Source organism: Myotis daubentonii, chromosome 4 (genome assembly GCF_963259705.1).
Source record: "Myotis daubentonii chromosome 4, mMyoDau2.1, whole genome shotgun sequence".
Lineage (NCBI taxonomy): Eukaryota > Metazoa > Chordata > Mammalia > Chiroptera > Vespertilionidae > Myotis > Myotis daubentonii.
Window position 1 is genome coordinate 9,180,098 of NC_081843.1, and position 26,552 is coordinate 9,206,649.

Genomic DNA, 26,552 nt, shown 5'->3' on the forward strand with positions numbered 1-26,552 from the left:
AAATCAACCAAACGCTGGAACAACCAGTTCTGTGATGTGCATAGAACATAGAACCACCAGGGGGCAGACGCTCAATGGCTGGCAAGGGCAGCGGCGGCGGTGGCCGGAGCCTCTCCTGTCTCTGCAGCAGTGCTAAGGAGCCATGAGCAGTAAGAAGCAGCGAGCAGGCAGGCAGTAAGGAACGAGGGGTCCTGGACTAAAAGAAGGCACAGGCCAGGCTGAGGGACCCCCACCAAGTGCACGAATTTCATGCACCAGGCCTCTAGTATGCATATAAGTTCCTTGGTTAATCTCTTTCCTCCCCCATCCTCCTTCCCTCTGAGGATCTTCAGTCTGTTGCATGTTTCCATGTCTCTGGATCTATTTTGTTTATCAGTTTATTTTGTTCATTAGATTCCACATATAAGTGAGATCTTCATTCTTCTGTTTCAAGATTGTTTTGGCTATTCTGGGTCCCTTGCTCTTCCATTTAGAATCAGTTTGTTAATTTCTGCAACACTGTTGAACAAGCCCTAATCCCCGAGATAAACCAGACTTGGTCATGATGTATTATTACCCTTTTTGGAGATTACTGAGGTCAATTTGCTAATATAGTTGACCCTTGAACAATGAAAGGGTTTCGACCTATCCCCTCTCATGTAAATGAAATCCATACAGCAAACTTAACTACTAATAGCCAACTATCAACCAAAAGCCTTACCAATAGCATGAGCAGTTGATCAACACATATTTTGTATATGTTACATATTGCATGCGTTCATGACACAGCTTTTTTTTCGTGTTTTCAATATTTCTAGGCTATACAGTTTGTGAATTTTTCAAACTGCTGCAAATCTCCAAAAATTTTCCCAATATGGTATTTACTGGGGGGTGGGGGTGGATCTATACAGTTCTAACCCATACAGTTCAAGAGTCAACTGTATTTTGTTGAAATTTTTTAAATCTTTACTGGATATTGGTCTGTGGTCAACGAAGGGTCTTAAACTGAGGACTAATAAATGGTTTCTCACTTAGAAAGCTCATTGCTCTTTTGGTTTGCACTGGGATGCGAAAGGAAAATATCCTTGCGCTTTCTGCCGGTCTTTGTGGCGGCCCAGATTGAATAAGGGACTAAGTCTGCAAAAAAAAAAAAAAGAAAGAAAGAAAGAGAGAGAGAGAGAGAGAGAGAGAGAGAGAGAGAGAGAGAGAGAAAGGGAGAAAGAGAGAGAGAGAGAGAGAGAGAGAGAGAGAGAAGGGAGAGAGAGAGAGAGAGAGAGAGAGAGAGAGAGAGAGAGAGAGAAAGAAAGAAAGAAAGAAAGAAAGAAAGAAAGAAAGAAAGAAAGAAAGAAAGAAAGAAAGAAAGAAAGAAAGAGCAGCGGTTCTCAACCTGTAGGTCGCGACCCCTTCGGCAATCAAACGACCCTTTCACAGGGGTCGCCTAAGACCATCCTGTATATCAGATATTTACATTATGATTCATAACAGTAGCAACATTACAGTTATGAAGTAGCAACGAAAATAATTTTATGGTTGGGTCACAACATGAGGAACTGTATTTAAAGGGCCCGAAGGTTGAGAACCACTGGGTTAGAGGGAGGCAACATGGGACTTGGGAGACCAGTAGGAAGGTTACAGCTGGATCTACAGGAAAGATGATGATGGCCTGGACCAGGCTGTGGCAGTAAAAGTGGAGGGAGGGGGTAAATTTGAGATGAATCTGTTTCCTATCCTTCTCCTCAGTGTTTGCTCCCACCTCCTCCCCTTCCCCTACACTCACACTCCCAACTCACACTGTCTCCTTCTGACTGTTTCCTCTCCTCACTCCTCACTTCTCTAGTTCTTCCCCTTGCGCGCTGCCTTCAGGAAGCCTTCCCTGACGCTCTCCTGTGGGTGCCCCTCCCACTTGCTCCCATTTGACTGTTCCAGTGTAAGTATTTATCACCCTTGGTTGTAATTTGCATGTTTAATATTTGCATGTGGAGGGGAAGTTTGCCAGCTGGCCTTCCCCCTGTCATTCTGGACCACACACACACACACACAGAGAAGTAGCAACACACTCACCCTTGACTCCCTGGAATCCCCACACATTCTCCCCACCTGCCCCTTCTGTGTGTCAGGCCCTGGCGCCATCAATGGTCAATCTGTGTCGGTGAAACTTTTAAAGAATATATGAAGAATCTGACTATTGACAAAGAATTACAACAAAATCGTTCTGGTACAGAGCAAACTGGTTTCATCCACACGTGATGCATTAATTGCAGACCAAAGAGAACCACAGATGAAAATTAAAGGAATGCACACAGAACTACAGTATCATGGATATAGTCCTATTTAAGGAATTTGCAAGGATGGTTTTGACTAAAGATTTTTGCCTCACACACCACATAAGATGCAGCCACACCGCTTCTGCAGGGGTAATATTTAAAATAGGGAACTGTTAGGACTGCTCAGGCTCTGAGCAGGGACTTAGCCAGAGTAGGTCTTAGAGGTCCCCTGAGGTGCCCTGCCTGACTTCATAGTTGCTGGAGAAGTTCAAAGAGTACTGGGGCCCTAGCCGGTTTGGCTCAGTGGATAGAGCGTTGGCCTGCAGACAAAGGGTCCCGGGTATGATTCTGGTCAAGGGCATGTACCTCAGTTGCAGGCTGCACCCTGGCCCCAGTCCTGGTCAGAGTGCATGCAGGAGGCAACCAATCAATGTGTTTCTCTCACACTGATATTTCTCTCTGTCTTTCCCTCTCTCTTCCACTTTCTCTAAAAATCAATGGAAAAATATTCTTGGGTGAGGATTAAAAATAAAAAAAGGAGTACTGGGTAAGGGACCATTTTGCAAGACAGGGGCCACCGCAGGGAAATATGACAGATATGGAATTATTTCAATGCTTTAATAACTAATATGCTTATATTGATTATGTACTGTCAAATACCAGCTCCGTATACAGGTAAACTCATAGAGAGCTCTGTACAGGTCTGTGTTATTATTTACTAGAGGCCCAGTGTATGAATTTGTTCGCCAGAGGGGTCCCTCTGCCTGGCCTGCTGGGATCAGGCAGAAACCTGCTCTCTGACATTCCCTGAGGGTCCCGGATTGCGAGAGGGCACAGGCCAGGCCAAGGGATCCCACCCATGCACGAATCCGTGCACTGGGCCTCTAGTATGCATATAAGATCTTTGGTTAATCTCTTCTCGCCCTCCGTCCTCCCCCTTTCCCTCTGAGATTCATTAGTCTGTTCAATGTTTCCATGCCTGTGGTTTCCACTCCTGTGTTGAGCATCTGCCCCCTGGTGGTCAGTGCGCATCAAAGCCACAGGTCAGATGGCTGAATGGTTGGCCGGTCACTTAGACTTTTATATATATACATAGATTGTTGTGAGAGTATCCTCAAATGCAAAGCTGATTCTGTGAGTCTCCAGCCCAAGGCCCTCTGAGGTGCCTTTATAAACCTCTGTCACACATGGCACCTGGCAATGCCACCCTGGAATCTCTCCATCCCAGGTGCCTCTATGTGCACATTCATGGCCCACATGCTCTGCACTCACCTGGCTGCCCTCGATAATCGCGTTGGCCTCCCAGGCCCCAGCGCTCTGTCTGAACATTGCCACCAGGCCGGTGTGCTGGTATCGAGGAGCCCCCAAGGCCAGGGTTTGCACCCGGCCCCGCGAGATGACTTCGGCAGCATAACCTAAAGGTGATATCAAGAGAAGGTTGTTTTCTTGTAGGCCCTGCCCCCTCTAGCAGGCCCACGCTTGATAGGTTGGGGTAACTGGACCCCGCACTGTATTTCTCTTTGTTAACATAATTAAAATAAAATTTTGAAATTTCTGTCTTTAAACCTATCCCAGGGGCCTATGACAGTTCCAGCCACATCAGGTTGAGTGGTACCACATCCTGACCCTGTCCTCCCCACTTACCCAAGTAAGCATTGTTCATGTCTGCATCTACCCTGGTTGTGTTGATGAAGGTGGCTTTATCCTCTGACATATGCAGGAAGGCTCCACCCGCCCAGTCAAAGCTCCCCACAGCACCCAGCAAGGGACCATTCTGGGAAAGAGAATAGGACGGGATTGAACAATCTATAGCTTCAGTACAATCCACATCAAAATTGCAATGGTGTTTTCCATAGAAATAAAACAAACAACCCTAAAATTTGTATGGAATCACACACACACACACACACACACACAACAAAAACAAAAATACAACCCACACCTAAATAACTAAAACATTTTGAGAAAGAACAAAGCCAGAGGCAGTACACTTCCTGATTTCAAACTATATTGCAAAGCTATAGTAATCAAAAAGTATGGTATTGACATAAAAACAGACACATAGACCAATGAAACAAAATAGAGAGCCAGAAATAAACCCATGCATATGTGGTCAACTAATTTACAACAAAGAAGCCAAGAACATACAATGGAGAAAGGACAGTTCCTTCAAAAATGGGGAAGGGGAAACTGGACAGCCACATTCAAAAGAATGAAACTGGACCACTATCTTTCGCCATTCACAAACATCAGCTCCAAATGAATTAACTATTTGAACATTAGATCTGAGATCATAAAACTCCGAGAAGAAAAGAGGGGTGGGAAGCTCCTTCACATCAGTCTTAGCGATGGGTTGTTGTTGTTGTTGGATTTGACACCAAAAGCAAAGGCAACAAAAGCAAAAATAAACTAATGGGACTACATCAAAAGCTGTGCACAACAAAGGAAGCCATCAATAAAATGAAACAGGCAACCAATAGGATGGGAGAAGACATATATTTCAGTCATATGTCTGACAACGGGTTAATACATCCAAAATAGATAAAGAACTCATACAACTCAATAGCAAGAGAACAAACAACATGATTTAAAAATAGGCAGAGGATCTGAATAAACATTTCTCCAAAGAACACATATAGATAGCCAAGAGGTACATGAAAAGTGCTCAACAACACTCAACAAAGTCAAAACCACAGTGAGAGATCACCTCACACATGTGAGAATAGCTGTCATCAAAAAGGTAAAATATAACGAGTGTTGGTGAGGATGTGCACTGTTTGGGAATGTAAATTGGTGCAACCACTATGAAAAACTATGAAATTTTTTTTCAAAAAATTAAAAAAAGAATTACTATACGAACCAGGAATTTCACTCTAGGTATTTATCTGAAGGAAACGAAAACACTAATTCAAAAAGATAGCTGCGCCCCGTGTTTGCTGCAGCATTATTTACAATAGCCGAGACTTAGAAGCAAACTAAGTGTCTATCAGTGGATGGATGATAAAGAAAATGTGGCGGATACAATGGGATATTTCTCAGCCATAAAAAAAAAAAAAAGAAGGAAGAGACAGAGAAGCATCGATCAGACCATCAGACCTCAGAGGGAAGATAGGGGAAGCTGGGGGTAAGGGGGAGAGATCAACCAAAGGACTTGTATGCATGCATATAAGCCTAACCAATGGACACAGACACCAGGGGGATGAGGGCATGAGTGTGTGTGGGGGGGGGCGGAAATGGGGGGATAAGGACACATATGTAATACCTTAATCAATAAAGAAAAAAAAATTTTTTTAAAAGAAGGAAATCCTGTAATTTGTGACAACATGGATGGACCTGGAGGGCATTAGGCTATGTGAACAAAGTCAGACAGAGAAAGACAAACACTATATTCTCCCACTTATATATAGAATCTAAAGAACTACTCATAGATACAGAGAACAAATTGATGGTTGCCAAAGGCAAGGGATAGGGAGAGGGCAAAACAGATAAAGGTGATCAAAGTTACAAACTTCCAGTTATAAAATAAATAAGTCCTGGGATGTGATGTACAGCATGGCAACCATAGTTAAAATACTGCATTGTATATTTGCACGTTGCTAAGAGAATAAATCTTAAAAGTTCTCATTCCAAGAAAAAAATTGTAACCATGTGAGGTGACAGATGTTACCTAGACTTACTGTGGTGGTCGTTTCGTTTCCCAGTGTACACACATATAGACTCATTATGTTGCACACGGAACAGGGTTGACAAAGAAGCGAGAAAGGACCACTGCTGATCATCAAAGAGGTGCCTCCCAAAAACTACCCATCACAGAGAAGAGCCCCAACCCCTTTGCCTCTTCTCCCCCTTCCTCTTACCACCCCCACAACGTAACGAAGGGCACTTACGGAGGTTATGGAAGCACTGAAGCCTTCCTGAGACATCTCATACTCGAAGGTGCTGCTACTTCCTGACTGAGTACCTGTGAGGAGGAGACCTCTCCACATTAAAGAAGGCAGAGCCCGCTGGCGTGGCTCAGTGGTTGAGCATCGACATATGAACCAGGAGGTCACTGTTCGTTTCCTGGTCAGAGCACATGCCCAGGTTACAGGCTGAATCCCCAGGAGTGGGTGTGCAGGAGGCAGCCGATCAATGATCTCATCATTGATGTTCCTATCTCTCCCTCTCCCTTCCTCTTTGAAATCAATAAAAATACATATATTTTAAAAGAAGGCAGGAGAGCCTGGAACACGGGCTGGAAATTCAAATGCTGCGGTAGCCAGTCCCCACCCCTCCCTTAGGATGGGGCTGGACGGCAGTGGGCAGGGCCCAGAGCAGCTCTGAGGTGGAGAATAACTATCAAAGTCTGCAATAAAAAACGGTCTCCAATAAAACTACACTGCAAACACTGGGAACAAAACAAAACGAAAGAGTGAAAAGTTGAAGAGACGGAACCTGAAGAATTTGTAGTGGAAAAAGCATCGGACCGACGCTGAGCAAATGGTCAGTGGGTCATTCCCTCGGGACTCGGAGGCTGACAATGCTTGGGAACCTGGAGGACATTTAGATGGCCCAGAGCTCACGGAAGCATTTCTTCATCCTCAAAAAGCTGGTGAAGAAAAAGCTGGTACAGAAAGAAAATCTTTATCCGCAGTGACTCTGATGACAGTGAATCAAAGAGAAGAGCTGCTGCTCATCAGCCACGTGGCTGTGATCCTGAAGGTGTGATCCTGAAGGACCACTCGTGCCACAGACAGTGGGGAGTCAATGTTTCTCCTGAGACAGAGGAGGCAGACGTCGCGGATGTGGTGCTGGCAAGAGTCAAATAGGAAGTGTCCCCCATTGTAATTGCTTCTGATGAGGAGAGTCTGACTTGGCATTCTTGTCCCAGAGATGAAGCCCAATAATTGCATTGCTTTCCATATATAGTTATAGTTGGTTATGGTTATAGTTATAGTATGGTTATGGTTATGGTTATAGTTATGGTTATAGTTATAGTTATAGTATGGTTATGGTTACGGTTATGGGTATGGGTATAGTTTCATTTTGGTTATGGCTATGGTTATGGTTATGGTTTAGTTATGGTTAGAGTTATAGGTATGGGTATAGTTTAGTTTTGGTTATGGCTATAGTTATGGTTTAGTTATGGTTATAGTTATAGTTATGGGTATGGGTATGGGTATAGTTTAGTTTTCGTTATGGCTATGGTCATGGTTATAGTTATAGTTTAGTTATGGTTATGGTATAGTTATAGTATAGTTATAGTTATAGTTTGGTTATGGTTATGGTTATTATGGTTATAGTTATAGTTAGTTATAGTTACAGATGAATATGGTGGGTCTTGGTTTTTTATTTGTTAGCATAAGACATAACTACATTCTAATGAAAATCAAGTTTGATGTCTGCTTTGAAGGAGCACTGGGGGAGGGGCTGGGCGGTTGCATCTGTGGCACGGGGCACTTTGAACAAAGCCTCTCTGTAGTCGCTTCCTTTATCAGAAAGAACACTGGATACCATGGTGTATTTCTCCCTCTGCATTAGGAAACTTTCCTAAATGTTGGGGGAAATCCCCATAGTCATGACTCAGTCAGAACCTGTGTTAAACTCATTTATACCTAAGGACCATTGCGGGTTTTCTGTTTATTTGGGTGGTTTGGTGAATTTACATAAAACAAATATTTAAGTGGTTTTTGTTTCTTTCTTTTTCTTAAACATTCACCAAAACAAGCACAACATCCACAGCCACAGATAAGCGTGTGTTTCTGAGCTGCCTAGGAAATCAATCACTGCCATGCCACTGAAATTTCCCCCAAGGCTTTAACCTCCAGAATTAAATAGGGAATTGGTAATTAACTGGGCAATCCTATATAATAAAAGGCTAATATGCAAATTGACCAAACAGCAGGACAACCAGTCCCTATGACGCACACTGACCACCAAGGGGGCAGACACTCAACACAGGAGCTGCCCCCTGGTGGTCAGTGCACTCCCACAGGGGGAGCACGGCTCAGCCAGAAGCTGGGCTCACGGCTGGCAAGTGCAGTGGCGGTGGCAGGAGCCTCTCCCATCTCCGCAGCAGCACAGGAAGCAGGCCTAAGCCATCAGTCGGACATCCCTCGAGGGCTCCCAGACTGCAAGATGGCACAGGCCAGGCTGAGGGACCCCCCTCCCTGAGTGCACAAATTTTGTGCACCGGGCCTCTAGTTTAAATATAATGTAAGCAGTTTAACTCGGACCATTTAAGAGCAGCCATATCAGAATCTCTGTCCATGTCTACAATCATAAATGCAAGTTTATTTGAAAAACCCGATAATAGAGACCATTATAAACTTTTGAACAATAATAGATACAGAGGCAGAGCTGCCTCAAACAGATTGTCAAACTGCAGCGGGAAGGTCGGGGAGGGTGGGGGTGCAGGAGGTAGGGAGGTAAGAGATCAACCAAAGGACTTGTATGCATGCATATAAGCATAACCAATGGACATAAGACACCGGGGGATAGGGGAGGCTAGGGGACTGTCTAGGGCGGGGGGAAAAAATGGACACATATGTAATACCCTTTGTAATACTTTAAGCAATAAAAAAATATATATACTATTTATAAGAAAAAAAAAGAAAAAACCCTGAAAGGAAAGTTTTGTCACTATCAACAAACTCCCACCCAAATAGGAGAACTAGTGGGTTCATCAGGCCAGCAGGCTTACTTAAAGCCTCTTCCTCATAAGCCATCTCTTTACCTGAAGTTGAAATCCCTGTGCCACGTTGACTACAGGGTCTTGATTCATGGACTATGTTCATGGAAACCTAATCAGATGGTTAGAAACCTTGGCCATGGAGGACCTGCTGGAATAGGTGGTGACAAGCTGTTGTCATCTAAACACTTGACCTGCCTGTTTTCTCTTTAGCCAACTCATCCCTTACACGTGGCTCTGTCTCAGCATTTGGGGTACTGGCTCAGCAGAAGCCAGGAAAAACAGTCACTTTGTAGTAAACAGTGTTGCCTAACTGTACATGGTTTACTTTATTGTAAGTACTGGTAAACAGTGTCAATAGTTTTATATTCCTGTAAAACACACACACACACACACACACACACACACACACACACACACACACACACGCTTTGGTGGCCAAAGAGAGGCTCGGGTGAGAGCCATGTTAAATGAGAAAGCATATGCCCCACCCCTTTTAAAGGGATGGTGGCTCTTTGGCTCCGGCCACTTTTTCCAAGTGGGAATGTGGTCCTGTAGGTGTATAATATTCCAGCTTTCCAAGAGTAGCCATAAATCCAGATTGTATGTGAACCTTCCCCCAATTTTAAATTCTTTTATTCAGAAAACGTTTATCGAGCACCCTCTATGCACCAGGCACTGTTCCAGGCACTGGGAAAACAGCAGTGAACCAAACAGACAAATGTTGGCAACATCCACATTTTAAGAAAAATACTGTGGGGGGTTTGGCTCCCCCACCCTCCAAATGTTCAGCCTGTGGCAAGAGCAGCAAAATTAGAGAGAAAAAAAGTCTAGATCTTTCTATTCCGAAGGAACTGACCAAGTGGAGCCAGAGTTGCTGGAAATGGAGGAACCGGGGAGAGAGCTTTCCAGAAGCCAATTCCAGCATGTCATAATTGCAAGAGTTTCATCAAAAGGTTGATGGAACTTGGGGACTCAACAAGGGCTGAGTCACACATGTAGTCACCTGTTGGGAATGGCTTAAAGGCATTTCCCCAAACCTGAAAAGGGATGGATTGCTTGCTGCCAGACAGCTCAGGGCATCTTAATCTACATGTTATTTCCTCCTACTGGCCAAACACCTGAACAGCCGTAGGCTAATTCTTCCATTCTGACAATGGATTCTGTATAGGAAACCCTGACCCTTTGATGTGTATATCTCCACCTCACCTCAGGACAATTTATGTTAATAAAAAGCATGGGGTCCTGAGACGAGATCTAAATTCCTTTTAGCTAAGCTCCTCTGACCCCCATATGCCTTTCAAAATTATGCTTCGTCTCTGGACTCGTAAGTTACACACAGCCCCGTCTTCAGATTTCCTGAACCCTTCTATTGAGTGTCCCAAAATTCACGCAAGATTTGAATTTTGCATGAGCATTAACAACAACAAAAATAAATAAATAAAAGCCTAATTTTACTTGGTTTATTGAATCAGATTCTAATATCTGTTGCCCTTTGAATTCAATCCCTTCAATTTGATAAGCATTACTGAGTACCAATTATGGCCCAGGAGCAGGGACAATGAAGACCAATGAAAACCACAGCTTTGCGTTTGTGCCAGCAAAGCCGTGGAGGCCATTTACCTGATGTGCTATTCCATACATAACCCTATACTGTATACTTTATGAATCAATAAAAAATTTACAATTTTTAATTAAAAACCTGTGTTTTCTATCAAAATTACTTCTTGCGTGAATTTTGGGACACCCTATAGATGGCCGAACAAGAACCCCAGCAAGAGCTGATGCTGAGGGTCAGGATACCAGATCAGGAGGGTCTAGTTTCTGAAGAGGAATGCGTGTTTCTGGGCGAAGAGCTGCCTCTGGGGCTGTTTCAGAAACACGGAACCAGAGCTCACCTTCAATCGCAAAGATCTTTTCCTGAAGCTGGTTCTGAATGGTCTTCAGAGCTTCGAAGTTGGTCACCTGGAACACGTGGTCGCGAGGCGGCTTGGACGCGATGGTTTCCAGCTCTTTGCGGGAATCCCTTGTATTGAAGGCTTTGCCCACCTGTTACCAAGGAGCAGAGGCCGAATCAGACCAAGAACATTCCGGCACAGAGCATTCTGCAGGACAAGTATCGGAAACAATGTGTGTCACAGGAGGGAGCACCAGAGGCCCCTGGGCCAGGCCGCCACGCAGAGGAGAGCGGTTGTCCTCTATGTCGAGGGGGCAGCTGGGACTGAACCCCACCTTTGGTCTGTGAGCTGTGCTGCCTCCTGGGGGGCTGGCCTCCCCCGAGGAAGGGGCGCCCTTTCCCTTCATGAAGGTGTTTCCCACTTGCCGTCACACAAGGTTCTGTGGTAGGTGGATTACACTGGTGATCCCAACCCTTTAGCCATCCCTCAGCCCCAGCCATTTCCCCAAAGCGGCGCTGTGCCCTCCTGTTCCTGGCCGAGTGGGCTGCCTCGCTCACTTCTCTGCGGTCAGCCACATGCATGCTATTAAGTGCGATGCAAACAGAGGCTTGAAAAAGTGCTTGCGACATCTCCACTGGCTCTTTATTCCTCTGCCCTCGCCATGAGGACGTGCCCAGGCCAGGCCTCTGGAGGGTGAGCTGGAGCAGAAGCCCCGTTACTGCTGCCCCGCCATCCCGTCCAGCAGAGGGCGCAGGAGAGCGCCCAGCCATGGTCAGCGGGGCTGCAGGAGTGAGCCCCGCTGAGACCAGAAACACTGCCCAGAGCACCTCCAGGCCCACTCACTGTTTAAACCACTGGGCTGGGGAGTTTCTGGCGCAGCGCCCTTGTGACAGTAGTTCACCGATACACCCGCCTAGGGGTGGGCCGGGACTGTCGCCCACCTCGATTGTATTGGTGTTTGCTCGCCGCAGGAGGGTGTGCCCAAGCAGAAAGCCTCTGCAGAGGCATCAGGCCGGGAGCACAGTTCCTACCCCAATGACGTAGCGAATGACGCCCTCTCTGTCTGCCTCGGGGATGACATCCCGGTACTCCAAGGGGTCATTCAACTTGTTTCCGTCTGTGATGACAACTAGGATCTTAAGGGCATTCTTCCGGGCTCCGCTGTTGCTGTTAAACAGTTCTCTTCTGTGCGGGGAGAGGAGGGAAAAGTCAGGTGCGAGCAGGTGGAGGTGCGCTTGATGCCGGGAGGGGTCAGGCTCAGCAGTCGCTGGTGAGGCTCAGCTGCGCCCTGTCTAGGACGGGCTGGGGCTCCCCTGGCCGACCACTGGGGTGAAGGCAGCAGGAGAGGGGCGAGGAGTGGCCGGAAGACACCGTCACTGCTTCTCCATGCTTTGCAGAGGGTGAGTTTTTTAACTGAGTATTATTCCTCTTAAATTAAAAAGTATATATAATTAAATATTTTATATTTAAAATCTTAATTGGGCTTCGTCAACAGCTCTCTAGCTTATCTCCTGCACTTTTGACCCACCTCCATCTTTGCCTCTACACACACATACACTCACACGCACTCACACACACAAACACACACACATACACACACTCACACATACACACATACACTCACTCACACACACATACACACACTCACACACATACATACACACACATTCACACACACATATGCACACATACACACACATACACTCTCTCACACATACACACACATTCACATACACACATACATACACACATACATACACACATTCACACACTCACACATACACACAATCACACACATACACACACATACTCACACATACACACATTCACACACACATAAACATACACGCTCACACACACATACACTCACACACACATACACACACACACTCACACACACACTCACACACACTCATACACACACTCTCTCACACACACACACACACACACACATACACATACAGATACACTCACTCACACTCACAGAAATCAGAGTGAACGTTCCAAAAGGAGTGATGGTTCCATCTCCCCACTGTTTAAAACCTTCCGTGGATCCCTCTGGCCTCAGCTATCTCTCCAGCCCTCCAGCCTTCCTCTCGCTTCCTCCTTCACTCCCACCTTTACTCACAACTTGTTTTGTCATGAGCAGTCCCTCCTCCACACCTTAGCATGCTGTTTCCTCAACCAGAAGTAGCCTTTACTCCCTCCTGCCTGGACAACTCCCCTCATCCTTCAAAACCCAGCCAAGAGGATCACCCCTTCCCACATCCTAAGCAAAAAGGATAGAGCTTACACTACTTTGCGGATTCCTGTGGCTGTGTGTGTCCACCCCTTCAGCTGTGTGATTGGCCCCACCAGTAGCCTCGGGTAAGGGTTGGCCGCGAAATGTTGGAAGGTGAAATGCGTCTGGAACTTGTCAGAGTACTGCATCAAAGAGAACTGGGGACGGGACCTGGCATTACACTGAAGAAGATGGCTCTCCCCCCTCCCCCCCCCCCTTAGCCATCTCCCAGAAAGCCCTGCAGAAATCTTAAAGCACCCCGGTCTCCAACTTCTACACTGCCCCCTCTTTCTGCCCCACCAGGAAAGAGACCTGCCATCTGCTCTCAGAACTAGAACTCAGTCAGAGACGACACGGGGGTTTCATCTCCGTGCCAACCCCTGTCGCATAGTCAGAGCTGCCCACTTTACAGGGAGTTAGTTGGAGGAATGCCGAGCTTCATCCAGACAGAGCAAGAAGGAGAATCGTGGAAGAAAGTCATGATCGACTGACCATTTGTCAAAGTCCGCAGTTGAGGGAGGAGAGGAAAGTGGTGGCCTGGTTGCTCTGTCCTTGCAGCCTTGCTTGGGCTGCTCCCTAACCTCCCCATTGGCCCTCACCAAGGTTTTGGACTTTGTGAACTGATTCATCACAGTTGAGATGAAATCCTTCATCCGCAGAAAGTCGTTTGGGTTTATGCTGCCAGAGCCATCAATCAAGAAGGCAATGTCGCTCTCCTGCTGAGGGCACTCTGGACAAAGGAAAAGGGTGTGACGTGATTACGTACTTCAGCTTTGGGTGCTACATGTAGGTTAGTATTATTCCTCAGGATCGGGCCTAAACCGGCAGGCGGACATCCCCCGAGGGGTCCCAGATTGGAGAGGGTGCAGGCTGGGCTGAGCTGAGCACACACACACACACACACACACACCCGGCACCCCATGCACGAATTCTGATCACTGGGACTCTAGTTTTTAAATAAAAATGTGGACAAATTGGCATGAAAAACAATTGGTTAATTCTTCCCAAGAGAGTCAGGGAAAGTGGTGATATTAGAGCTACCTCATGAAGAATGAGAAATAATTTGCCAGGAATACAAAGGAAGAAACAAGTTACAAGGGCAGGAGGGGAGGACTGGCACCTATAAAGGTATGCTGGATGTTCTCCCTCCTGCCCTCAGCCCCAAACCTACTTTCTACCCTCCCCACTCCGCTCCGCAGCCTGGGAGAAATGGGCCCACGGGGTCCAGAGCAACAGGGCTCTTTTACCCTCTGGCTTCTAGTTGGATTTGCCCAGTTAGGAGCTTCAACAGGAGACAGGAGGGAGGGGGAAAAGTGAGATCAGAGTATTCTCCTCTTGGCTCCCTCCCTGCAAGGTTGCTCTAGCCAGCTGTGTCCCTCAGCAGCTCTCCCATCCTCTCAAGGAGGCCTGCTCCACACCCTTCCTCTCCTCTGGATTCTGGTGACTTTTCCCTCTCCTTGTCTTATCAGCTTAGGGCTGGTGACAGCTCTGCTGGCCCTGGGTTCCTGGACTGTCCCTAGTAGCTTAGACCCTACCACATCTTTATAATTAGTCCCTTTGCGTTATCTTCACTGGAGTGTGCCACCTGTTCCAGTAGGGACCCCGATGGATACAAAGGGGAGGGACCTCAAAGAATTCTGGCAGGATCCAGGAATGGACATGGAACTGCGGGGTAAACCTATCTGATGGAGATGGAGACGGGGCTATGACATTAAGCAGAGAACAGTTGGAAAGAGCCTCTCTATCCCAAAAAGAAGTTTGACTTTGCCCCTTAGGCAGTGGGGAGCCACAGATGGTTCTTAGGGAAGGAAGAGAGATGATGTGTTTATGTTGTAGAAAGCTTGCCATAGAAGTGAAAACTTTTAGCAGCTTTATTCATGATGTGAAAAACTGGAAATAACCCAAACACCCTTCAATGAGTGAATGGATGAATTGGTGAATGGGACTGTGGGAAATCCATGCAATGAAATACTACTCAGCAATAAAAAGGAAAGAACTACTGACACACATAACGATGTGGGTGAATCCCAAATTCAAACTCAAAAGGTTATGATTCCATGTATGTAACATTCTTGAAAAGACAAACTCTATAGTGATAGAGAACAGATCAGTGAGTGCCAGGGGCTAGGGTGAAGGGGAGGAGGCAATTGGCTATAAAGGCACAAAGGTTTTCTTAGGGGGGGAGTGGAACTCTTTTACATCTGTTTATGTTGTTTTCACACAGATAGATACATTTCTTAAAATTCATGAAACTGTACACTAGAAATAGTCATGGGGATATAAGCCGGGGCAAAGGAGAATAGTCAATAATATTGTAATAACTGTGTATGGTATCAGATGGGTAATAGACTTATCGGAGTTATCCCTTCGTAAGGCATATAACTGGCTAATCACTATGTTGTACACCTGAAACTAATATAATATATATCAACAGTAATTGAAAAAATAAATAAATTTTTTAAAAGAAGAAAAAGTCAATTTTTTGTAGGACATTAAAAAACAAAAATTACCAAAAAAGTATTGGCTTTTTAAAAATAAACAAGCAACGCCAGCCAAGTCGCTCAGTTGCTTGGAGTGGCACCTGGTGCACCAAAACAGTTGTGAGTTTGAGTCCCGGTCAGGGCACATGCCCAGGTGGTGGATTTGATCCCCAGGAGGCAACCAATCAATGTTTCTCTCCCACATCTCTCTCTCTCTCTCTCTCTCTCTCTCTCTATATATATATATATATATATATATATATATATATATATATATATCTCATCAGTAGACATACCCGCAGATGAGGATTTTAAAAGAAATTTCAAAAATACTAGTAAACAGATTCTAAGGTTTATATGGAATATATACAAAAATTGGCCAGAAAAAAATGTTTTTAAATCTCAAAGATACGTTAAAAACAATCAAGGCACATACAGTGTGTCCAGCAGGCCACCATTGTGATGCAGGGAGTATCTCCAGAGATGACACAAGACACAGGCAGCAGGGCTGCCTCCAGAAAGGAAACAGACTGGGTGCCCAAGAGGGAGAGCGTCTCACAGTCCACCCCTTAGTGCCTATTGAACTGCGAACCAAGTGCATCTTAAAGGAAATGGAAATGCTTTTTCAAAAAAGAGCCTTGAGCTCCTGAGAGGGAGGACCAAAGAGAGCGGGGAGAACGGGAGCTGAGGCCACAGAAGGGGAGGTGTCAGGCAGGAAGAGCGCATGGGAAGGAAGGGAAACGGTAACCTGGTGCCCTGGGCAGGCAGGGCAGGCGGGGCAGATGGCCTGGCGATGACACTTAGCAGAAGCCCCTGCAGGGGAGAAGCAGGAAGGGGGGGTGGGGGGGGACACCTGAGGCGGAGGTGTGCGGGGCAGGAGGGTCTGCAGGTCACCTTAGAGAGGCCAGTGAACATGAGGACAGAAAAGACACTCGCCATTCAGGGTCACAGATGCCATGTGCCAGAGGACGGTCTGTGCCGCGGATGGGCAGAAGCCAGACGTCAGAGCGGAAAGTCAGGACATGGGAGAGATGGAGTCAAAAGGAGCAGGAAAGCCCTTTGAAGACGTTTGGTGAAGGGAAGGGGAGTCGGCGGGAGACAGGGCAGAGAGCAGGAAGCAGGGAGGTTATATTTATTGGTGTAAATCTTAGTCCTTGATGGTTTCTAAGATGTGGGTATCAGCAGCAGGTTTACATTCAAAGGAATGGGAGACCGTGAAGGTCCTGGAGGGAATGAGTGATTGACACGAGCCCCAGGTAGGTGACGTGAAAGAATCTCTGAGGCCCAGACGAGAGACCCACTCCCAGAAAGGCCCCCCTAACCCCAGGGAGACGGTGCCTTCGCAGGGATTTGGACAAGGAGAGGGGGACGGGGAGGGAGTTCCAGCCTGGCAGCTGTGGTTTTCTCTGGGAAGAAGGAGGTAGCTATCTGGTGAGAGTGGAGTGCAGAGGAACCGAGCGTAAGGGAAAGAAATGTAAAAGGAGGGCACCGCTGCCCTTGGTTCCAGAGCCGACTTGGAGACAAGCAAAAAGGTGGCCAGGCAGTGAGAGAACGCAGTGGCAGAGAGCAGCTTAAAAAAGATCCCCTCGCTCCCTCTCCTTCCATCAACAAATGTTTGGGGAACCAGGTGTGGTAGGCAACCACCAAGATAGTCACCTCCTCTTGAGTTTTAACTAGATTATTATTATTTATTTTTTATTTATTTTTATTTTGCAGAATGACTCTCTTTTAGTGAGTGAGTGAGTGAGTGAGTGAGTGAGTTGTTGATCCTCACCTGAGGATATTTTTTCATTTTTAGAGAGGATGGGCAGGAGGGGTGGAGACAGAGAGAGAAAAACATTGATGTGAGAGAGACACATTGATTGGTTGCCTCCCACATGGGCCCTGATCAAGCCCGCAACCAAGTTACATGCCCTTGACTGGAATCGAACCTGGGACCCTTCAGTCCACAGCTATGCTCTACCCACAGCCAAACCAGCTAGGGCTCAGCTGAACTTTTTTTTTTTTTTAATATATTTTTATTGATTTCAGAGAGGGAGAGAGAGATAGAAACAACAATGATGAGAGAATCATTGATTGGCTGCCTCCTGCATGCCCCACACTGGGGATCAAGCCTGCAACCCAGGCATGTGCCCTGACCAGGAATCAAACTCTAACCTCCAGGTTCTTAGGTCAACGCTCAACCACTGAGTCATACGGGCTGGGCTCAGCTGAATTTTTTGACTCACTTCAAAGAAATTGCAGAAGTTATGAGTGAAAGGACAGTGCAGGACGGATGGCTGTGTCCTTAACCCCTCTTCCAAGAAAGAGCCGCAGGGTGTATCAGTTACTCAGCCTGCCCTTATCTCGGCCATTGGAAAAGCGGGGGAAACTAGCCCAAGGCCAAAAGTATGCTGGCCACCCCGCCCCCCGTCTTTGTGTAACCAGACCCTAGCTGCACCCTGCCCCAACCCCCTGACCCCGAGCCCTATAAATTCTGTGTTCTCTTGGGATTCGGGGCTCTCTCTTGCACCCAGTAATGGAGGCAAGGGGGGGACCAAGCGAGCTTGTATAGGAGACCCTCTGCTTTTGCATCGGACTGGCTGGTTCCCTGGTGTGGTTTCCTTGGTGATCTTGAAATCTGGGCATAACATTTTGGGGGCTCGTCCAGGATCCCCAGCACCATTGAGGGATCCCCCCCAGTCCGGAGGGCTCGCCTGACTGACCGCGGTAGGTGTTTGTATGTCATTGTATGTTTTATATCTGTCCGGTGTGAGCTCACGTCTGAAATCTGTAATCGTAATAGCCCACATGGCCTAAGGTGGACGCACTGGGGGGGGCCACGGGCGGGAGGAGTCGGGGGACGCCTAGATCCTCCATCTGAAGGGGGGCATTTTTGCTTCCGCGGAGTCGGAAGGTCTGTAGGAACCCCTCAATCTGAGAAAAAGCGGGTCGCTCCTGCTGGTTGGCGCGCAGCCAACGTCTGGCTTTCGTTTTGTTTTGTTTTTTGCTCCCATGGAGTTGGAAGGCTGTACTTCTTTGGGCCCTTTAATTGTTTGTGTTTCCGTTTTATTTTGTGGACTTGCTGGATGGACGTTATGGTGACTCAGACTGTTCCTTTGGATATTGTGATTAATCATTTCAAGGAGATTGGGGGAGGCTTTAGAGCTCCCTCAGGAATGGGGAAGTTGTTAGAAAGTGAATAGATTGTTTAAACTCTGAATGAACGTCTGGTGAAAATGTGTGAGTGCGGAGGGAGGAGGACTGCCCTCCCCCCCTCCTTTGTGTGGCGGTTGGGCGGCCACCTGAGTGAGGGTCTGTGGAAACGGGTCACCCCCTCCCCAAGTAAATGCGTCTGGGATTTCTGTGCACGTGTGAGGAGAAAAGCTGGCTTAAAACTAATGTGCGCACCGTCCGATTTCGGATAGGGTTTTGGGCTAGTGTCTCCTTTCAAATGTGCAGGATAAATCCCAAGCCCAATCCATAATAAAGAACAGTTTTTCCAATGGAAAAAAAAAAAAACCAAACAAACTGGTCCTTTGTTAATTAAGAAAGCTTTTCTTAATGGAGGGAGGAAATAGTCGCCTCCTGCCTGCAGCAAAATCTTAAAGAATGTGGTCAATTTACATCTGAAAAGACCAGGTAGGCCAAAAACCTGTCTTTGCAAGGCTCGAATGTGGTTTTCCAGAGCCGCTTGAAAGTAAAAAATAATTTGCCTCATGTGGATCGAATTGGGAAAAATTATGTAATTGTGGTAACTAAATGCCTTTGTTTTTTGATCTGATTGAGAAAAGAGGATTGATTTTGTGACCTCAACTGAAGATTTTTGATGCAAGGACCAGTTTAAACTTAATTGATATTCTTTAAAATGTTTATAAAAGGTATAAACAGCTAATATATGCCTAAGTTTAACCTATAATGTATTTACCCAAAGCTGTGGTTTAAATTGCATGCTGTCTCTGCTTAACTAGTGAAATTTCTGTGTCTCTTAAAATGTATTGCTAATCACCTAAGAATTAAGGCTAAAAGTTCTAGCTACCTGAAAAGCATGGCCTTGGTATAATAGAAGGAAAAAAGAAATATTAAATGAATGGTATACCAGTGAGCTGGGACTGGTCACTAATGGTGGATGTGAGAAAGGGAGCCCTCCCCATCTGTTCCTGTCTGCTCAAGATCCCAAGACTGTAAAAGTATTTGTTCACTGAAAGGATGTAAGTATGGATGTTTATTTGATGTTTGTATGTCTACTTGGGTATAATTATTTGTTCATGTAAGTGTGGAAGTATATTCTGTACTAGGTTGGGATTTTGGAATTCTGGGGTAGATTTAAAAGGTATTTGTGACTTTTCTAGTCTGGTTGGGACATTTAAGGGTGGGGCTCACAGTTCCTCAGGGCAGAGATCCCATGGGCCCTTCCCCCTGCCTGTGCTGAATTAAATAATACAGGCCAGTGTCATTTAGCTTGCTGGTTAAAGGAAAACAATGGGCCTTAGAATCTGTAAAGGTGGGCAGGAATGAAGCTGGTCAAATGTACTGAAAGGGTTTGGTACCTGTTGCTGCTAGCAAAGGAGGGGCTGATACCCACTTCTAGCGCACTCCCTTGAAAGAGGCCTGGTTGCTGCTCTGCCACAAAGGGAACTGGTAGAAAGACGAAAAAGCAGAACGCTGTAACTGATAAACAGGATTACCTAGAAGCCATCAGGACTTTGAAGTTCTCCAAGAGAGGAGGAATCTGACTCAGAGACTGGCGAGGACTGGGTGGCTTTTCTTTAACAATCTCTTTCCTTGAGAGGGCTCCAGAGGGCGCACGAGGACATTTGGCCGCACCTCCGCGCCATCTACGAGACCAGCCCAACCCCAACTCCTCATCAGCACAGACCAGGAGATTGGGTCTACATCAGAAGGCACCGCTGGGAGACCCTAGAGCCACATTGGAAGGGTCCCTACACTATGGTGCTGACAACCCCCACCGCTCTCAAGGTAGATGACGTCCGGTCAGCGGATCCATCCACGACCCGGAAAGACTTCATCACCAAATGGAGCATCGATCAGTTGAGATCAACGGAACCCGCTCAAGCTCAAGCTACGGTGTGCTCGACCTGCGTGATGCTGGTAACATTAAATAGATTTAGATAATGCCTGCACCTTCATGCACACGGCTCCAAAATGACAAGGACAATTCATAGGAAAAGCAGAAATAGACTTTAGTATCACATGTTTGGTAGCGGAAGATTTGGCTGCCTGAGGCGGCCATGATGCCAATATCATGTTTTATTGTATTGATATGTTATATTGACCTTTGATTCTCTTGCAGGTTTGAATGTATGTTGGCTGTCGTGGAAGGGAGCTGTGTGGGGCGACCCCCAAAAGTAAAGGGTGTCTAGCTGCCAAGAGGGCAGGTGCCCAACTGGGCAGGGAAGGGTGCCCATCAGGTTTTGGTCTCTGTTGAGAAACAGCTAACAGTTGGCAGCCTGTAATACTGTCTTGCAGGCCTGAGTCACCATACCCATGTCAAGGATAGTAAAGCTGGAAAAAGCCTGTTTAGAATAGAAGGTCTAAGGCATGGTTATGCATAGAAAGAAGGTTTTATACCAATAGTTACTGTTTTGTTTTAAATCCATGAAAAGAAATTAGCAAGAAAAGTCAGAAAATCTTAGAATAGATCAGTATGTTTTTCTCCTTATGTAATTCCTCCGAAATCTGGCAATGCTAAATAAGTACGTTTCTTTGTAAAGATTCAGTAAGACTGGTTCCTAATAATGGTTTTATTAATGGAAAACTTTGACTGGAGTATCATGTTTTGAAGAGCCCTATCTGAGCTCTAAAGACTTGAAGCCACTAAGAATGCCACGAAGAAAGCCTGGTATCCTGCTTGGGAGCCCTGAAGATGGCTGGCGCTGGAGCGTCAGGCCCATGCCCTACCATCACTGGCGGTTGGTAAGAGTAGAAGGGGAGCAGTAAAGATGCCTCTGCATCCCTGCGGAACCCCCACACACTCTGGGCCGCAACGAGTAGGAGGGCTACTGAGATGGGCCTTAAAGCCTGGAGCGTGGGCTCAGGTGGAGTTGCTACAGGTGAGGGATTCACCTAACTCAGCAGATACTGCAAGCAGGCCTGATGGCATCTGGATGACTTGGCTTCCTGGCCCTACGGGGCACATTAAGATTCAACCATGAAATTCCAGCAAAGATAGTCAGTTACCATTCTTGTTGTGTTTATGCAAACATCAGGACAGTAGATAAATTAATCTTGATTTGGCTTTTTAATAGCCATGGAGGAATTTTAAGAAGAAAAATCCTATTTCAATAGAAGTTGTTAAAGCTAAAATGGTTTCTCTCCCTTCCACCGGACCATTTGTTAAGCTTATAGAAATAGTTCAGTTGATAGTTCTGTGTGCCCAGTACGGGCCTCTAGCAACGGTGAAATAGAAATGCAGTCCATGCCAGAAGTTCCAAGACAAGGGGGGAATGAAAGGACAGTGCAGGACGAATGGCTGTGTCCTTAACCCCTCTTTCAAGAAAGAGCCGCAGGGTGTATCAGTTACTCAGCCTGCCCTTATCTCGGCCAATGGAAAAGTGGGGGAAACTAGCCCAAGGCCAAAAGTATGCTGGCCACCCCCCCTGTCTTTGTGTAACCAGACCCTAGCTGCACCCTGCCCCAACCCCCGACCCCAAGCCCTATAAATTCTTTGTTCTCTTGGGATTCGGGGCTCTCTCTTGCACCCAGTAATGGAGGCAAGGGGGGGACCAAGCGAGCTTGTATAGGAGACCCTCTGCTTTTGCATCGGACTGGCTGGTTCCCTGGTGTGGTTTCCTTGGGGATCTTGAAATCTGGGCATAACAATGAGCTGTAACTTCTGAGATTAGTGTATGAAAAGACTGTGACTTCTGCTTGGGTGCCTGCTCTCTCTTCTCTCTCAATCTTTATCCACCCACCTCTGAGGGAAGCCATCTGCCATGGTGTGCGCTGCCATGTGATAAGCTAGGGGAAGCCTCTAGCCACCAGCCAGCGAGGACCCAGGTCTCGGTGCAACAACCTTGAAGTGAGCTTGGAGGTGGCTTTTTCCCAGTCAAGCCTTCAGATGAGACAACAGCTCTGGTGTGACAACTTATTCCCATCTCATGAGCAACCCTAAGGCAGAGGCACCCAGCTGGGGCACGCCCAGATTCCTGATGCATAGAAGCTGCAAGATAATGAATCTTGTTACTTTTAGCTGCTACGTTCAGGAGAAATTTGTTATGAAACAATCAATACAAAAGCACAGAGCAGTGAACAAGCTAGGTAACATCCTTGCTATCATGGAGCCGACATTCCAGAAGAAAGGACAGATGAGAAGCACGTGGAAAATGGGAATGCAGACGTGAGAACGGTCAACGATGTGGCAGGGCGTCACGCGGGGATGGTTGGAAGGGCACTCGGGGAGGCTTCTGAAGAGGCGGCATTGGAGCTGAGATGAAGATAATGGGCTGTCAGCTGAGCTCTTGGGGAAGAGCACACCAGGCCGAAGGAATGGAAAGTGCAAAGGCCCGGAGTCAGGGGCAGTTTTGTGTGGTTCTTGGAAAGGAAAGACAGCCAGTGTGGCTAGAGCACAGAGGCCGAGGGAGAAGGGATGGGAGAGAAGCTGGAGAGGTGGGCAGGGGCCTCGCCAAGGCACTTCCTCTAAGGACAATGTGTGGAATATCACCTTATAAAGATGAGCGGCTATCGCAGGACTTTTCTTGAAGTGCAAGACCCTAGCACTTCGCCCAAGTCTCTCTCTCTCTCTCTCTCTCTCCCTTCTACACCTAGACTTCTAAGTCACGCTCCAGACTGAGCGGTCCCCAGTCCAGTGCTGCCCTGCCTCCAGCCTCTGCTGCCCATCTCCCCTCCATACCAAGCGCACCTACCTCTGAGGGCCTTTGGGAACCTCTGGGGCGGCTGCCGCAGGTTGGATCCAAACAGGAAGCAGAAGCCGTTCACATAGGTGTTCTCCTCGCACGTTTGGTGTAGGGTGGGGCCGCAGGCCTGGAAGGCAGGGTGCAGGTAGGAGGGGCTGTCCCCTGCTTCCTGTCCTTTTACCCCAACATCTCCATCCTCTGCAAGACACCAGCCCCAACAGCCCCAGGTCTCCACGCCTCCCCTCAGACACTCCCGTGACCCAGGGGCGACTCACCAGCAGCCGGAAAGGGTTGGTGGCAAATGCCAGAGACAGACCCAGGGACATGTTCACGGCCTCCGGGGGCACTGAGAGGACAGGCATGCGCATGGTCACATTCAGGAGAGGAAAGGGCCTGAGGAGAAGCTGGACAGGGGTCACCTCGACCCGGGAGACACCCGCTGGCAGGTCAAGGGGGCACCAGATCGTGGGAAAAGAATATGAAAGGAGTGCCTGAGGGTGCCTGGGCTGGGAGAGGCTGGGAGCTGACCCGCGAGGGGCCCCAACCACAGACCCTCCCCCCAGAACAAAGGGAGCAAAGGGAATGCCTGGCAAGTCCGGGGATATGCACAGCAGGGCCCTGGGCTGAGGGAGGGGCGGGGCTCACCCTGCAGCTGGAGGGGCTCACAGGCCGATGTGCTGTAGTCACACTGGTAGAGGCCTCCCGTCTGATTGGCCGTCTTTATCTCCTGGGGGGCTCCCACCACCACCCTGTGGGGAGAGTTGGGCACAGGTCGCTGCAGGAACCCGAGGGAATGGACATGTGGAGAGAGAAGGAGGCCAGGGAAGAAGTCCTGCCCCCCGGGGCGGGGCGGGGGGGAGTGGGAGCCAATCCACACAGGTTCTCCAATTCCTAGGGCCAGGACGCTCAACAAAGAAAAAGTGGGAACATTTTAAATCTCAGCGTGGGAAGGACACACACCAAATAGGTTATTTAAAAATGGTTCAATTCGCTCTTCTCGCGGCACCCAGAGGTGGCGGCTGCTCAGCACGAAGCTGGGCATCTGTTTCCCAGTAACCGGCTGCCAGAATTCTGCTCGCTGACCTGGGCGATGGCCGCAAACTTCTGCCTTTCGTGAGAAGCGTGTGGCCACAGGAGCTGGAGGGGTTATGTGGTCGGAGTCAGTGGTGGGGACTACAAACAAGGTTCCCCGTGAAGCAGGGTGTCTTGCCGTGGCCGAGTGGCCCGCTGCCGCGTGAGAGGCGTTCCTGTTACAGACCAAGGAGGATGGAGAGAGACAGTCACCGCCGTTTGGGCTGCATTGTGGGCGCCATGTTCCCAGCCTGGTCGTTGGACAAGAAGGGGAGAAAGCTATTCCTGGTCTCATTGCTGCTGCTATGCCTCATGCCCGGGGCCCGAAAGAGCTGGCAGAACCCACAAACGTTTCCATCTCTAGAGCAGATGCTGTCCAGCAGTGCGCCATCATGGAGCCGGCATCACCTTACAAGACAAATACCATGTGACTTCACTTACGAGGAGACAGCCCTCCACAGAGAAGCTAAGAACTAGGACCAAAGCACCCACGAGTCAGTGTCTTGTTACCCAGGCCCGTGACACAGACGTGGGCGTATTGCTCTGAAGAAACAGCCCCCTAAAGAAAATAACCAAGGGGTCGCAGAATATGCTAAACTTTTAGCCAAGAGGAGGAGGGAGGCCACAGGAAAACGTGAGAAACAGATTGCCAAGAGGCCTAGGCTGTGCTCCCTGAGAACTCCTACCTCTAAGTCTGAGCTCAGTCAAAAATGCGGTTTTTTCTTGCCCTAGGGCCGGGAGGTGGAGGCAGGGGGGGGGGGGGGCTCGGTTGGTTGGAGGGTCGTCCTGTGCACTGAAAGGTTACGGATTTGATTCCCAGTTGGGGCACGTACAGAAGGCAAAAATGGATGCTTCTCACCTCAATGCTTCTCTCTCTATCTCTCTTTCTCTCTCTTACCCGCCCCCCCCCCTCTAAAATCCACAAGCAGCCCTAGCCAGTTTGGCTTAGTGGATATAGCATCAGCCTGTGGACTGGAGGGTCCCAGGTTTGATTCTAATCAAGGGCACAGGCCCAGGTTGCAGGTTCAATCCCCAGTGTGGGGCGTGGCATGCAGGAGGCTGCCGATCAATGATTCTCTCTCATCATTGATGTTTCTCTCTCTCTCCCTTCCTCTCTGAAATCAATAAAAATATATTTTTTAAAAAATAAAATAATAAAGACAATAAGCACATACTTGGGTGAGAATTTTTATGAGATTTTTGTCAAGCGTAACAAATAAGATCAGACAACAAAAAAATTTTAATTAATAAATAAATATGGTTAAATTAAACCACACAGTCATTTTAAATAAATTTCTATCTATGATAAACTACCATAAGCAAAGTTAAAAAACAAATGATAAACTGGTGGGAGAGAGATTAGCATACCCAACCTACTTCCCTCAATATAGTCATAGCTCCTACAAACCAATAAGGAAAAATAATAATAAAAACAACCCAAAAGAAAAATGGGCTACAGATAAGACAAAAAGAGTGTTCGCAGAAAAGGAAATAATCTCTCATGTGTAAAGAAATGCAATTTAAAATTAAATCGAGATACCGTTCGCCACCTGTTCAGTTTACAAAGATCAGTAAGTTTGATAACACATTGGATTGGTAAATGAGCAATGAAGTAGGAGTCCATAAATTTCTGGTGTGAGTTTAAATTGTTGCCACCTCTAGAGAGGGCAACTGGGAAAGTCTATTAAAATTACATACATGTATGTACCCTGTGATCCAGCAATCCTAGTTCCAGGAATTTACTTCCAAATATATTTGCACATGTGCAAAATGACAGCATTGCTCACATAGAAAAAGTGTGGAAATAATGACGCATTAAGAAGAGATTTAAATGTAATACGAATGTGATTTACAGTACCTCCAAATAATAGAATATGATGCAAGCATAAAAAAAATGAGTAACTTATCTGGTAAAATTACCATGTTCTACTAAGAAAAAAAAATACAAAGGACAGCATAGAGCAGAGGCCAGCAAACTTTATCTGAAAAGGTAATACTATTTCCACAAATATTTTTTGTTGTTGTTAATCCTCACCTGAGGATATTTTTCCAT

General features: G+C 47.1%; 1 protein-coding gene and 1 pseudogene across 1 annotated transcript in view; one reads left to right on the forward strand and one right to left on the reverse strand.

Moving 5' to 3' along the window:
• Nucleotides 1–26,552, reverse strand: part of LOC132232700 (integrin alpha-M-like) — a 50,804-nt gene that overhangs the window by 19,399 nt on the left and 4,853 nt on the right. The window contains exons 3-12 of the mRNA XM_059692162.1: nt 24,074–24,177; nt 23,704–23,774; nt 23,438–23,555; nt 13,692–13,822; nt 13,105–13,250; nt 11,843–11,996; nt 10,812–10,962; nt 6,131–6,204; nt 3,888–4,017; nt 3,516–3,658 (exon numbers count right to left, since the gene is read on the reverse strand). Of these exons, the coding sequence (XP_059548145.1) occupies nt 3,516–3,658; nt 3,888–4,017; nt 6,131–6,204; nt 10,812–10,962; nt 11,843–11,996; nt 13,105–13,250; nt 13,692–13,822; nt 23,438–23,555; nt 23,704–23,774; nt 24,074–24,177 (1,222 nt within the window). The remainder of the gene's footprint in view (nt 1–3,515; nt 3,659–3,887; nt 4,018–6,130; nt 6,205–10,811; nt 10,963–11,842; nt 11,997–13,104; nt 13,251–13,691; nt 13,823–23,437; nt 23,556–23,703; nt 23,775–24,073; nt 24,178–26,552) is intronic.
• LOC132233959 (small nucleolar RNA SNORA31) lies at nt 999–1,118 on the forward strand (annotated as a pseudogene).